Raw genomic sequence first — 15,916 nt, 5'->3', positions numbered from 1 at the left:
AATAATAAAAAATAATATTAATAATATTGGGCTGCTTTCTCACAGTGAAGGACACAGGGGTTTGTGTGTACATGGAGATTGCATATTATCTTCAGATGCTCCCATTTCCTCTCAGACTCCTGCAAGTTAAGTGCAATGCCATTGCTGAAGTGGCCTGTGTGTGTCTGTATGTTCACCCTATGATGGACTCGTGTGCCATGCACCTGCATCTGATGCTTGCTGGGATAGGCTCCAGGTGCCCCGTGACCCTGCTATGGATAAGTGGGTTAGGAAGGATGGATAAATGGATGCCTGTCTGTTCAGTTCATGTTACCTGATTACATACAACATGTCTGCTTAATTTTCTCTCACACCGAAGCATACCAGTGCTTTATCAGTCTAGCAGCAATAAGCAATCTTTGCAGCATAAAGAAGTAAGATTTCGTATGGTGAAAGTATAGAATACTGAACATAGTACAGTATTTACATAGTACTAATCAAAATTAAACTCAAGAGAAATAAGCAAAATAGGATCAAGAAGAAGCAAATCTCATGGGCTGAGACAGTAGCATGCAGCACTATTAGAGTCTATAGTCATGAAACTGCAGGACCCAAGACCCACCACAAACAGCCTCCATGAGTGGAACTGCATTACTTAGAAGGACCAGAGGCCAGAGCAGTGATGTTTTTTCCACTGTCAACACTAGGGACATAAATCTTTTTACCAGCAAAAAAAAAAAGATTCACTCTCTTACTTAGAGGCAAATACTTATTTTTATCAAATAACTACATTTTGGTTGTTTTAATTTATGTTTAATTATATGATTGTCAGAAACTAAGATTTAAAAAAATCTAAATATATAAATTACTGACCTGACAGCCAATATCTGTTAAGAATTCTTCAAATTTTTCCTGGCTTATGATATTTTTTTTAATCAGTTTTCAAATATCTTCAAATGTGGATTTCAAATATTGAATTATTTCTTGTTTGAATTCACATTATGGCATGTTAAAAATTAACTATTGTTTGTTTCTAATTTACCTCAACCCCATTGCAGGCGCCACCATTTTGTGTACTGTGGGTTGCAAAGCATGAACTGCAGAATCCGCACTGAGTAGCGTCGTCTGGGCAATGGTTTACATTCCACATCTAAGTCTAACTTTTATAATTGCAAATCAAATTGCAAATTAAAGTGTTGCAGGTTACAGATTTGTTGGCACCAAATTTAATGTACCAACTTTAATGTTGATAATATTTTCATTTAAGAGATATGTTTGTTTTGACTTTCGTCACGTTGATTATAGTTGCTTCAGGTCCTTGTTGGGGCCTGCTGTTTTAGACCTCTTAACAGAATGGAAGTTGTGCTGTCTTATCTGGTTATGCCATGGGTGTCTTCTAACAGAGCCCTGAGGAGATTATTTCTGCCACTTCTGATTTCACTTAATACATTTTTTTGCCAAACAATAGCAAAGAAAAGCATTAGGTTGGGGTAATAAAAAAGAACACACTTGTACGCTTCAGTTTTAAAGTTTCCGTGAGAGCATCCTGTCTATGTGTGGACAAGTCTATTATCATGATTAACCTGTGGCAGGGGACTTCATTTCCCAGGGATGCGCAGTGAAGCTTCAGCGTGTGGTTAGTTGGCATTTAGCAGGGGAAAATGAGTGGAGCTGCTAAAGTCTTTCATACACAAAGTTCACATTATGCAACTTCTAGATGTGGGGTATCTCAGACTTGCTGATCACAGTTGCTAATCTTGTTGCCAGACGTTGTCAGTTTAAGCAACTGAAAATTGCTGGGCATGTCTAAGTTACTGACTGGGTGCTGACATTCCAATGCAGTCATGCTCGCCACATGCTACCTGCTGGAACCAAAGCTGGAAGTTCAACTCCTATTTCTGTCATCTTTTCATGGTGTGTAAAATGTGATACATCAGACAGACAAGGTTCTCTTCTATTTATCAGGTCCAAACCCCCCTCCCATGTTCTTTATTCCTCATTCCTGCACTATATGCATTTTTCATCCAGATCTTGACTTATTAGTTGTCAGCTCCAACGCAAAACCCACCTCTTCAAATGAAACAGAGTAACTCACAGACTAGCTGGAGTCAGTCGCTGGGTATGTTAGACTAGACAACTGGTATTTAAGGGAGTGCGCTGCCAAGAGCCTCCCACCTGCTAAGATTATATAAATAAAGGGTATGGCTAAAAATCACAGGACAAGTCACCTAATGTGACATAACCTTAGGTGGCCATTTGTCACAAAAATGAATGTCATGATGGCAAGGTAGTGTGACTTTTGTTTGCAAAGTATGTATTTGTGTGTGACATGATTTGTCTACCTAATTCAACCAATAATAAGTAGTAGTGGGATTCACCTGATTAGCTCAGAGTATTTTGCATTTTGCTGAAAACCCTGTAAGGTTAGATGGAATAAAGAAAATCATCAGCTACACATTGCATTACAAGGATGAGGGACTATACCAACCCTCTGGGTGGGGAACTGTGCCACGAATAGAACATAGCAGAATCAAGATCCATGGCTAACAGGATCAGCCACTGAATTAAGACAAGAAAATTAAGACATAGCACCCAGCATAATCATACTTCAGTGGAGTGAAACAGCAAAATCCATCAAAATCAATTTCCAGCACAATGAAGATACAGTTATCAATATGGCTGAGACTGCCTTGCGTGTTGAGCTGGATCAGACTCCAATGAACTGATACTATAAAGCCCAAAAGAGGGAAATAAACATGCAGCACAAATTAGAATCTCACACCACAGAAGAAGCTGCAGTATTTTACTATATTATCTAGCATAATGAAACTGCTGGAAATAAATATAATCTGTCAGATTTGGTGGAATAAAACTGTAGCACAACCAGAATCTGTGATGAGTGAAACTGCGACATCACGATCAACATACTGCGATTTTTGTAGGACCTGGCAGAATCAGATTTCACGACCTAAAGCTACAGGACCTGGCAGGATCAGACTGCATGGGGTGAGAGAGCCAGACCTCAGAGGAAAAGCAACATATTCACCGAATCCACATATGCATTTTGACACAGTTTCATTTGCATTTTCTCACAGTGTGCAGTTCACTTTGAAGATCAGAACATTTACAATGTTTTTTGTCATTAAATCCAAACAGGTCACTACATTTTGACTCTTTCAGTCATGTCTACTTTACTGAGTTTCAGTTGACACAAATTTGAAGACAAAGCATCACGCTGTAATCTAAAATGTGACACCGAAGGTGCAGTAAATTCTCCTCCATCACTTAGACATTCTGAAATTTGCGACATGGCCAGTGGGGCTGCACAGCTGGACATTGGTATTTCCCATCAGCAGTAGCTCTCCATGTATGTTGCTTTTAGGGACCTGTTGACTTCACCCTCTGTTCCGTGATTTCCCTGCTTTAGTATAGTCACATTTCTGTACAGTTTGATCCTTTTCCCCTCAGTGTGTTTGTAGTGGGTGGAGAAGGAGTTCTCAGAGGAGCAGATGGAACTTGCTCTACCACAGGGCTGTTGCCACGTGATCGGCTGCTGTCTTAGGGATCGGCCTGTGTTGGCGGCCTCATGTGGCATTTGGCTGAAGGTGTGTCGCTGCTCCTCAAGAAGGCTCATGCCCAACTTGTGACGCTGCCACTTTTTCTTGATTTCAGATTGCACCTGTATTGTGCCAAAAAAGAAAAGAAACAATAGATGTCAGTTATAGTAAGGCGCTGGTAACAAAGATTCTAGGAAAGGTGAGTCATATGGTAGGTAGGTGGTGTCACAGGCAGAAGTTTGAGGTTAGAAATGTGTGACACATCCTTCGGTTTCATAAAGACATTGTAGTAAAAGATGAATCTCAAAATGGTTTATTTTGAAAGCATGGCTGGGGAGTTCCAAACCTGCTGATCATTCTCCATATTGTCACAATGTTGTGTTTCCCTCCACTCAAGAACAGGCATAAACAGTCTGTTCACCGCTCAAAAATTGAAATATGCAGCTTATAAAGTTCACTTTGACTGGCCAAAGTCCAGTTGGTACACATCAATAACCAGTGAGCTTAAAACTTCATGTTTAAAATATATAGAAACAGTGTTTCCACTTCTTAAAACCTTCTTTAGCACTATAAGAGTCAGAATGTTAGAACAATCTAGACGAGAATAAGTCATTCAGCCCAACAAAGGTTGCTGTTTCCATTCATTTAAATTTTTCTAAAAAAAATATCAAGTTTTGTTTTAAAAGTTCCTAAAGTCTTACTGTCTACCACACTACTTGGTCACTTATTCTAAGTGTCTGTGGTTCTCTGCGTAAAGAAAAAGTTCCTAATGTTTGTGCAAAATTTACCCTTAACAAGTTTCCAGCTGTGTCCCCGTGTTCTGGATGAACTCATTTTAAAATAACAGTCTCAGTCCACTAAACTAATTCCCTTCATAATTTTAAACCCTTCAATCATGTCACCTCTTAATGTTCTTTTGCTTAAACTGAAAAGGCTCAGCTCTTTTAATCTTTCTTCATAATTCATCCCCTGTAGCCCTGGAATCAACTTAGTCGTTCTTCTCTGGACATTTTCTAGCGCTGCTATGTTCTTTTTGTAACCTGGAGACCAAAATTGCCCCCAGTAGTCCAGATGAAGCCTCACCAGTGTGTTATAAAGCTTGAGCAGAACCTCCTTGGCCTTGCACTCCACATATCAGGGCGCTATATAACCTGACATTCTGTTAGCCTTCTTAATGGCTTCTGGACACTGTTTGGAAGTTAATGTGACAAATCCACTAGATCCCATTCATAAGGTGTACTTTCAATTTCCAGACCTCCCATTGTCTATTCAAACCTAACATTTTTATTTCCTATGTTTAAAGCTTTTCATTTACTGACATTAAATTTAATCTGCCACAAGTCTTCCCAAGCCTGTATGCTGTCCAAGTCCCTCTGTAGTGATTCAATGGATTCAAGATTATCTGCCAATCCAATTATCTTGATATCATCTGCAGACTTAACCAGCTTGTTATTTATATTCCTATCCAAATCATGTATTACATATACATAGTTAACTTAACAAAAGGTACAACTTGAACATCTCTGCAGCAAAATAGAAAGGAATAGCACTGAATTAAACCTTAACCCTACCCTCAACCCTCAAAGTAGTTGCTCATTCCTAGCCATTCTGAGGCGTAATTATCTGGTAGACAATCCATTTGAACCCTTACTCGGTATAGCTTGGTGCTCCTGTGCTAAACTACTTTACCATATCATGCTACTTATAGGATAGAGTAAAAGATTCTAATGTGTTCATCTCTCTGTTCATCTGCACAGTCCATGTACACCTCAACTTCTTTAGTTGAAAAATGCAACCTATTCTTTTGTATAGCACCCTTCACTGACAAAAGAAACATCTCTTATGTGTCACTCCTTTCAAAGAGAACTTCTCCTGCTAATTAACAAGTGAAAATAATGCAAAAGAGTGTAGATGAGCTTAATACTGTATATTAAAGTATTTACATACTTTTTTAAAGATTCAGCTAACTTTATTAACAAAGTGCAATCCACCTCTGTACATTTGGGGTGTATTTTAACAACCACTGATACTGAATCACAATACAGCAGTGTTCTACAGTGTTGAAATTTTACAATGTACACAACCTGTTACTCCTCCACAATATGTTGACTTCATCATCTCTCACTGAAGTTGTTCTCAAATAGAATGATTTCACTTTTAGCAAACTTTTTTTCAACAATTAAAAGGGGTTGCAATGGGAGCTTCTATGTATATGGACTGAAAGAACAATTTCTGTTTTTGAACTACAATCTTTTTATTAAAATAATCCTGTTTTGTGTACATACATATATTACACTTTTATTTCCTGTACCCATATTTATCAAGCATCTCAGAGCTGAGAAAGGCTCCTAAAAATCTCACAGTTATACAAATTTGATTCTACGCTTAGAAGTATGAGTAAGCCTTGCACTGACAGCCAAAATGAAAGTGTTGGTAACGTTATGTGTAAAATGCAGGTTTTTTCAGGGGTGGGGGTTTATTTGTTTCAAACCTTTTTTTGTTATCTGTATGGAATGCTATTTGATTTTAATAAAATCAATAAAATTAAAAAAAATACAGCTTTGCAATACCGATAACATGAGTATGTCATTTCTCAAATTTCATGCCAAACTTTGAATGCCCCTACAATGCGTGAGGTAGTAAACAGATTTCTACATTTCCTCATAAATTCACATTAGGTAACGTAAACTGCATGCATGAAAATCGACACACACATAAATTACTGCCCCATGTGTGGATGAGCACACATTGCAAATGATATCACAGTATCAACCGACTGGTGGTGATGGATGCAAACTGTATTGTATGTAGTAGCCAGAGTGCTATCCTGAAGATAGATGGTGTCTGGAAGGATGACTAGTAGCTAAATGTCACACAGATACAGAAAGAACATTTAATCATTTAGAACCATACCAATAAATCACCATGAATAGATGATAACAGACTTGTGAAATACGAGCAAGTCATGAATTTTAAAGGGCTTTTGCTGCATACAATGACACAGTCGGGATTTTCTAAATCTGGTAGCGTTGTGCATATATTAAAGATTTCAGTTTGGTTTTCAAAGCACAAAAAAACTATCATTATATGTGGAAAACTCTTCCCAGAATGGAATGGTGCTTTGTCAGGCAATGGTTGAACGAGGAGCCACACAACCGACTACAGAACCATAAAATGCCATTACAGGACCATTATATTTAAGAGTGAATACTTTACAAGGCATTTCTAGTGACCATAACAATGTGAAGGTGATTCTTCTGGAAGCACTGCCGTAGATCATCGATTGTTAAATAAATGTGCTCATTATCAAACTTTAATTTCTTTCAGTGAGTGTGTCTTGGTCTTTTCATCTTAGTGTTATTCTTGATTTTGCTGCAAAAAGGCACAATTTCATACAGCTTACCACAATATCCTGTCTTAATATGTTTTCCTTATTCTTCTTCTTTTGTCCTTCTTCTAATACTACATTAAATACTATTATTATTATTATTATTATTATTATTATTATTATTATTATTATTATCTTGTTGGCCATAGAGTTAGTATAAGAAAACTACAAAACGTTATCATGATTATCAAGGAAACTGCAAAATGCAGCTTCATTATGTGGCTCAGGGTGCCATAAAATGATATCATTCATTCTAAAAGGTAAACTCCTTCTCCTCACTGTTAGACGGTTTAGAACACTTCATAAATTTCTCAAGTTCTACTCGGGGTAAGACAAATTCTTATCTTATTAAGCCTTTTAGTGCAATTCCTAGGGGGAATTCTAAGACACTTGATAAATATGGGCACTGGTCAGGTATTTTGGAATCTCTAACTAGCATTCATTTATATTTAATTTCTTATGAAAAGAATATTAATCTTGAAATTGACACTTTTACAATTCACTTTTTGGCTATTTCTGTTCAAATACGCAATAACACTTTGCTTTACACTTTGTATAGAAAACCTACTGATTGTAATACCCTCTTGCATGTGACTAGTATTCGTCCCTGGTCTCTGGTCAACAATCATCCTGTTTCTTAGTTTTTTTCTTCTTTCTGACTGATCTGAATATATAAAACAGGATAGCTCTTTGATGAGCAGATTTATTGCACAAGTTTATAATAAAAGAGATGTGAAACTTGTGAGGCTTTTGCTATATTTTTTAATCACAACATTAATGATATTAAAAATAATATAGCACATCCCCCCAATACAGAGCCTCTTAAACCCCAGTATTCCATTTTAAGCAAATTAAAATCTTTCACCAGGATAGATTTACCCAATTATATAAAATAATTTCTCAATTGAGACCCTCCACCTGTGTCCTTGACCCAGTACCAACAAGTTTTTTTAAAAGTATCTGAAGTGCTAACTGAGAGTGTTCTTGACATAGTAAACTCGTCATTAGATACGGGGGTCTTCCCAGACTGTCTTAAGACTGTTGTTGTTAAACCCCTACTGAAGAAAAATAATCTTGACTCCTGCTTTTGAAAATTTTAGACCTATTTCTAACCTGTCTTTCTTAAGTAAAATCCTAGAAAAGGCAGTCATTATGCAGCTAGATGATCACTTGAATAAACATGCTCTTCTTAACAAGTTTCAGTCTGGTTTCAGAACAAATCACAGTACAGAAACTGCACTCGTTAAAGTAGTAAATGACTTGCGGGTGAATGCAGACAGAGGCCATTTATCTGTTCTCATCCTCTTCGATCTGAGTGCCGCATTTGACACCATTGATCACAATATTCTTAGAAATCACCTTAGTCGATGGGTGGGCCTCTCTGGAAGGGTCTTAAATTTGTTTGAGTCTTACTTGACAGATTGAAGTATAATTACCACAACAAACATAATTTTCTATGACACATGATATTCTATATGGTGTTCCACAAGGATCTATCCTGGGTCAACTGCTCTTTTCGATCTACATGCTTCAATTAGGTCAGATTCTCTCAAGGCATACCGTGAGCTACCACAACTATGCTGATGATGCACAACCGTATTTATCAACAGCACCTGATGACCCCGACACTCTTGTCTCACTGACACAATGTCTTACTGGTGTTTCTGAATTGATGAGTAGTAATTTTCTCAAACTAAATAAGGAGAAATCAGAAATCTTAGTGATTGGCAAAAATGGATATAATGAGGGTATTAGAAATAAATGTGATGCATTAGGCTTAAACATCAAGACTTTAGGGGTAATTATTGACTTTGAACTAAATTTTAAATCACATATTACACTCCAAATCCTAACCTTAGATGTTCAAATGAGTGTCTGCTTATAATTCCAAGAGAGAAACTTAAAAGAAGTGGTGTGACTGCCTTCTGCTGTTATGTGCCTAAAATCTGGATTAGTTTACCAATAGAAATTTGCCAGGCTAATATGGTGGAGCACTTTAAAAAACTGCTAAAAACCCATTATTTCAATATGGCTTTCTCATAGCTTCATTTTAGTTTAACGCTGATATTCTATATATGCATTTAATTATCTTTTTTTCATATCTCAGAAATCCATACTAACCCCTACTTTCTCTGCTGTTCTTTTTCCATTTTTCTGTGGTGGCGATCTGCTCCACCACCACCTGATCAAAGCACCATACTGTCCCTGCATTGATGGATTGAAGGCCAGAGGTCCACATGACCATCATTGTCTAATTCTTCCACGTGAAGACTGAAAACCATGAGGACTGATTGAGATCATTTACAGTATGTTAGGTAGAATGCCTAGTGGGGGCTGGGCAGTTTTGTAGCCTGGAACCCCTACAGGTTTTATTTTTTTTCTCCAGCCGTCTGGAGTTTTTTTTTTTACTTTATTCTTTGTTAATTAGTATTATTTATATATTTAGTTTATTTATATATTTTTTCTTTGTTCATCTTGTAAAGCACTTTAAGCTACATCATTAGTATTAAAACATTCTCTAGAAAGAATTGTTGCTGTTGTTGAAGAATGCCTGTAAAATGGCATTATTCATAGATTATGATTGCCTGTTTAACTTAAGTAAAACACGTGCATCTAACAATTTAGTGTGTAGTTTTACGTTTCCAGTTTTCTCAAACCATTTTGTCAGATCCATAAAGAAACACTGGCACATTTTAAAACTCAACCCTGTCTTTCAAGATCTCCAGTTTATTCCTAACCAAAATATTGAGGATTTAATAGTTAATACAGAACAAGGGCTGTGTCCCTTCCACTTACTGTTCTGCTGCTGTTAACCTGTTAACATTAAACATATTGGGTCACTTTCCATATTTAAGGCCCCATCCAAACTACTAAGATTTTTGTTTAAAAACATATATCTTTGGTTTCACCTTCTGTCAACACTACACCTATGTTTGCAACCCACAAAATCAAATACTTTGAAAATGGCTCTCCAGGTCTGGATACTTTTGGAAACGCTGGTTTGCATTTCAGTGTGATTGGATGAAAATGAAGATTTCTAAAAATGCTGACTCCAGTTGTACTCTGTTTCCTCTCTGCTTGTTTTATAGCTCTTTCATGATTGAATCCTGGTCTTTACTATGACTTATCCCCTGACTGGTTACCCTTCATGGAAGAAAACCATATTCAACATGCACAGCAGGCATAGAAGGTTTGGTTTTTATGTGCTTGTTCTGTTGCTTTCATGTATGAATTTAAATTCAGTTAATTTTCAGTCTGAATGGTTCATATTTGCATTAAACATTTACTTATCGATCACTAAAGTTTTGTGATAAATCCCATAGCTGGCGGTGTTATCATCCCTTCAAGGATTGGTGGTGTTTGGCCGATGCTGGGCATACACTGTAGGATTTTTAGAAACTGTGGTCAAGCCACTATTTAAGCGACACAAAAAACTCACCATTCACATATGTGCATGAGCACGTTCGGTCCGATTGACATGACACAGCTAGTCAGACTGTGTGTGTACAATTCACACTTACTGTGGTCACTGCACAATGAATTTTGGGAAATTAGATGGTGACATCAGAAAATCAGCTGGTGAGACTGCTCTCATTACAAGACAGCCAACTGAAATGTCTGACATAATAGAAATTCTCTTCATTGTACGACTGCCCAATTGTAAGATCATCATCAATGATAATGCAATTAAAATTAAGCTAAAAATTGAACTGGCTTAGGAAATCAGTCAGCAACAGCAAATCATGCTTAAAATTGTGCCAAAATTGCACAGTGTATGGCTGGCTTAAGACATCTATATTGTGTGTCTGCCCAGTATAGGTGGACCACTATGCTGTATGCATTTTTAGTCATTTTAGTGTGAATGAATATACTTTTTAAAAGATGTAAAAATGCTGGTATGGACAGTGATCATTTTTGCTTAAAAATGCCATTTTAATTGAAAATGTACTACTGTGGATTTCTTTGATCTGGTTATGGATGTATAGACTCATGGTATAAAAGACCAATCAATGTGGTGCATGCTTTTTTGTGCAACAACAGATAGGAGGAAATGGAGAGATTGTTGGAAGAATGGGGTAGAGCTTTGGAAGATAGAGAATTGAGGATAAATAAGGAGAATGTAGAATATTTGAGGTTTAGTGAGGATGAGGAGTCAAAAGTTAGCCTGCAGAGACAGCTATTGAAAAGAGTAGATACATCTAAATATCTAGAATCAGTGCTTGGCCAAGATGGAGATATAGAAATACCCACAGAGTGTAGTGTAGTTGGAACAACTGGTAGAAGGTAGTAGTAGTATTGTGTGATCGAACAATTAAGCCTAAGGTTAAAGTTAAGGTTTTTCAGACAGTAGTAAGTCTGTCAGTTATATATGGACCTGAGACATGGGCAGTAAAGGGAGTACAAGAGAAGTTGGATGTGGGAGAAATGTTATATGTTGAGATGGATGTGTGGAGTTTCAAAAAAAGAACCAGAATAAGAAATGAGACAATCAGAGGTACAACAAAAGTGGGAGAGATAGCTAAGAAAGCACAGGAAAGTAGGGTGAAGTGGTATGGACGTGTGATGAAGAGCGACAATGAATATGTAGGCAAAAGAGTGATGGGAAGTACAGGGAGAAGAGAAAGTGAAGGAGGCCAAAGTAAAGGTGGATGGATAAAATAAAAGATTTGAAGGAAAAGGGTTTGATTGGAGAGAAGGTGCAGGACCAAGCTATTGGGAAAAGGTTGATCAGGCACATAGAAGTGGGAAAAGATGAAGAGAAAGAAGAAGTGCAGATGTAAGCTAAGAGGCAGCTGGTGTAATAATGTTTTAAAAGGTAATGAGATTGTCATATACAATGTTTGTGTTACTTTCAAACAATGCTCTGATGTTCAGTAAAAGGGTGATATGCATATTGGTTTGTTCCTGTCCACATTTTTAGATTGAAAAAACATTAAGACTTGTCTAAAACAGAATCATGGGAGATACAAGTAATATTTGTACCAGTACTATTGCACACCCTGTTTCAAGACATTTTGTAGAAAAACCTTTGTATCCCAACTTAAATATTATATGTTGTAAATAGTTAAACTCTGCATTAGGGGTGAAGACTTTGAGACTCACTTATTACAAGTTGAAGCATCCTGGATCTTTAAGCATAATGCCTTACAGAGATCAGCGAATTAGCCTGTTACCTATAGATAGGTAAAAATGCAATTGAAGGGAAGTGAATCTGATGTTTTTGTACAGAGTACATCTTGTCTACTTTTTGACTAGTCTTTTAATTTTTGTATAGTACTTGAGGTGATCACCCTGTTTCAATTCTTTTTTTGAATTTATATTTAGCACCTGTGACCTTGTATATAGGATATAGCGGGTTGGATAATGGATGGATGGATATTATAGCAGTGCTGCCACTGGAAGCACTCCATTTCCCAGCAGCCCCAAAGGGGATTGCCCTCATTGGATGTCTGAAATGGGCGCAGGGGCTGCTAAGGACAAGAAGGGCTAGTGGGAAACTTGAAAAGGGGCCAGTGAAGAAGCAAGTAGGAGATCTGTGTTTCTGTGTAACCCGTGTGTCCCATCCATCATTTTGTACCCTGGATTATTTCTTACAAGGATGAATGGACTGTCTTGTTCCTGCCTGTCATGTGAATAGTGGTGGATTAGTCGTTGTGCGTCTTCGGAGGAAGCGCTCCTGCAAATCTCACCCCTCGCTACCAGTAGGACTGTTTAATTTATTTATTATAGAAGATGTTCCCGGGATCATCATCATGTTTACATCATACCATTTCATCTGTTTTGGCCACATTGGAACTGTATAAGGACATTGTTCTGAGTGTTTATTGTCGTGGTTGATTGTTGTGTTAAAATTGAATCACCAAAGGGGAAGGGGAGGGTTGTCTGATTTTTGTTGTTTGCATTGTTTGTTGTTTGTTTGTTAAAGTACAAAGACTTCCAAATCTTTGTTTTAATTTCCAGAAAAAGATTCCAATTTATATTTATGTGTATTTAAACACCAAGTCTCATTATCAGCAAGGACTATCTTCAAACTAGGAAAATGGTTGGAACCAAAATCTTCAGCCCAATACAATGGGTGAATATCCCTGCTCAACTCACACAAAGCACACCTGGAATACTATATATATATATATATATATATATATATATATATATATATACTGTATATACAGTATATTGTCACACAAGTGCGAGTAGGGCTAAAGGGCTTAGAAAATGGCACAGACTCACCCGACCAGGAGGCGGTGGGGTAAATAAACTTTCATTCTAAGTTCCCTGCAGACCTTTTCCGGGAAATCCCGCCATGTCCCGGTGCCTCGACTCATGTCACTTCCTGTCCTGGCCCCAAGGATGACATCACTTCCCCCAGACACCCTATAAAAGCTCACATATCATATAGGTAGCTGCCCCAAACCTTTAACATGTCTGAAGGCTCGTACTTTCACTATATATATATATATATATATATATATATATATATACTACTATAATGAGATGAATTTTTTTCAATTTACATTGGACTTTTTTTCTGGAAGTTAAAACAAAGACTTGGAACTATTTGTACTTTAAGTATATTGAACTGCTCTCCAACATGACTGCCTGTTTAATGGTTTCTTATATAACTATGGCACTGCTGAGCATTATGTGTGTTCTTGTTTAATATTTAGTATTAATCTCATCTACTCTCTTTCACATTATTTTGTAGCATTTTGCATTGATGTTGTTTAAATAAGTGGTGGTTATTGCGGTTGTTAGTATACACTTGGGGCCTGAGTTGCCTCAGAAGCTTGCTTATTGTAATCTTTTTAGTTAGCCAATAAAATGTGTCATTTTGCTTGACTTCTCACTACATCCATAATAACTAACATGGTACAACACTCTATTACTATATACACATTTAAGCAATTCAGTGTTCGAGTAGAGAGGGTTGACAGTGAGTTTTGCTTACCTCCCTGTTAAAGAAGCAGTAGAGGACAGCAACAATGAAGCCCTAAAAAGAAAAAGCAAGAGAGCAGTTAAAGAATCAACAGATTCTACATCTCAGATTATATAATATCAGGCAAAGAGTATTACAAAGCAAGGAGGACAGTAGAAAGCCTGTACTGGGGGACCTCCCGATTATTTGTCCTCCTTTTCCAGGTACGGTATAGGGTGAGGGTAGAGTCTGAAAAACTGAGGTTGCCCAAAAGTTCTGATTTAGCTATGAGGTCCAGAAGCCTGAACTTCACTCTAACAGCTCACTGCTTAACCTGACTGTAATCTCTTCTGTACAAAGCAGAAACCACAGTGTATTAGAGAATGGTTGTAACAAAGTGTAAAGGATTCCCTTCAGCTCCAAAGGGTAACCTGGGCTGGAGTGAATAAAAATGGAACACCAGCCGCAACAGGAGTTGGACAAGGGGTGCCATTAGTCCACACCTCGATTAAGCAGTGAGCAGATAGAAGGAAGCACTAAGTAAAGGTGTGTTTGATGTTTTTAAAGAAAGGAATAGAGGTCTTGTCATTGGCTTCTTGGGTGCACATAAGGCCATCCTATTGGTTAACCACTGGTGTAAAGTTCTGTCCATCAATGTTGCTCATCCTTGATTTATAGTCTTTTGTTCAGACTACTGAGGATGCAAGGCAACCCTTTTCTCTTTCGAGCAATACGTAATTAGTTACTATGCACCACTGGAATAATTACCTTTAATGATAGGTCTACAGTGGCTAATTAACTTTTATGGACTCAGAATTACATCTAAGCCAGGCCCAATCCTATGTACTTTCTTGCCCTCACAGCAGATTAGCTGGGCAGACTGTTTAGTTCTTATAATGAAAATCACAACTGACTGTATTAAAAAAATGTAGCTATCTTACGTCTTCAGGATTACAAATCAGAGAATAAAGCCCTATTTGGATGGATTAGCTTCTCATCAGGAGGTTGAGTAAAGTCAGTTCTGGAAGTGCGCTGGTATGAAAGAACTGCATTCACAAAACAAACAAGCCACACCACCAACAAGCTTGGTCTGATAGAGAGCAACATAGTTAAAGGTCATCCAAGAAGTGTGGCCCACTTGGAATAATAATCCAGTCAAATAAATGAAAACAGAAAGACCCTTCCTGCTGTGTTTAAAATAAGTACATGTGATAATGATAAGAGAATTAATCTGATCTCTCAGTTTTACCATAAAAGTGTCAAACCCCAACTCCCCCTGTGCCCACCATCTTAGTAATTTTAGCTTTAAAACGTATTACTATTACTTGTCTCCTTGACCTGATTGCAGCAAAACAGTTACAGTTCTGGCAGCGCCTGTTCTTAACATGACTATTAGATCATTGCTGAAACAGTTTGTAACACACTAAAAGTGTAATCTAAATCCAAATATATTGTACATTATAATTATTGACCTATTTCATAAATACTTTTTCTCCCTATTGGACAAAATAGTAATTCTACATCTTCAATTTCATCTTTCTCACAACAATTTACTTGACAAGTTTTATTCTGGATTTTGTACCAGCCACAGGACAGAAATTAAGTTGCGTTATATAAATTACATTTTTAAGTAATCAAGGAAATACTACAATTATTATGTTGTTAGATTTAAGTGCAGCCTTTGACACTATGTCTTTCTGGATTTATTTTGGGTATCAAAAGATCAGAAAATACTGTAAATCACAAAATGAAGACGTGGTCAGGGAAAGCAAAACTAAGTGATCAAAAATAGCCAGGCAATCAGGAATCAAAGGTAAATCAAAAGTCAAAAATGACAACACAAAAGATTCTTGAGGCTATTTTTATACATAGATGGACAGCGCACGATGCAATTGCTGTCATATTTATAATGCCACTATCATGGCGTCATCAGCAAGACAAAAGATGTTACATGACAAATTACAAACTGTGTCACAAAAACAAAGGAAAACATGACAATAAAAAAAATACTTTGCTATTGAAGGATTCCACTTTTTTTAATTTTTGAAGCAGGCAAAACATAACACAAATGCATTG

At 37.1% G+C, this 15,916-nt stretch overlaps 1 protein-coding gene across 1 annotated transcript in view; it reads right to left on the bottom strand.

The window, feature by feature from the left end:
• Positions 1-2,317: 2,317 nt before the first annotated feature.
• Positions 2,318-15,916, bottom strand: part of gipr (gastric inhibitory polypeptide receptor) — a 102,259-nt gene continuing 88,660 nt past the window's right edge. Inside the window, exons 13-14 of the mRNA XM_039773007.1 lie at positions 13,874-13,915; positions 2,318-3,658 (exon numbers count right to left, since the gene is read on the bottom strand). Of these exons, the coding sequence (XP_039628941.1) occupies positions 3,329-3,658; positions 13,874-13,915 (372 nt within the window). The 3' untranslated portion in view covers positions 2,318-3,328. The remainder of the gene's footprint in view (positions 3,659-13,873; positions 13,916-15,916) is intronic.

The sequence above is a fragment of the Polypterus senegalus genome, chromosome 12 (assembly GCF_016835505.1).
Source record: "Polypterus senegalus isolate Bchr_013 chromosome 12, ASM1683550v1, whole genome shotgun sequence".
Classification (NCBI taxonomy): Eukaryota; Metazoa; Chordata; class Cladistia; order Polypteriformes; family Polypteridae; genus Polypterus; species Polypterus senegalus.
The sequence above is the reverse complement of the archived record's forward strand: the minus strand, read 5'-3'. Positions and strand labels throughout refer to the sequence as shown.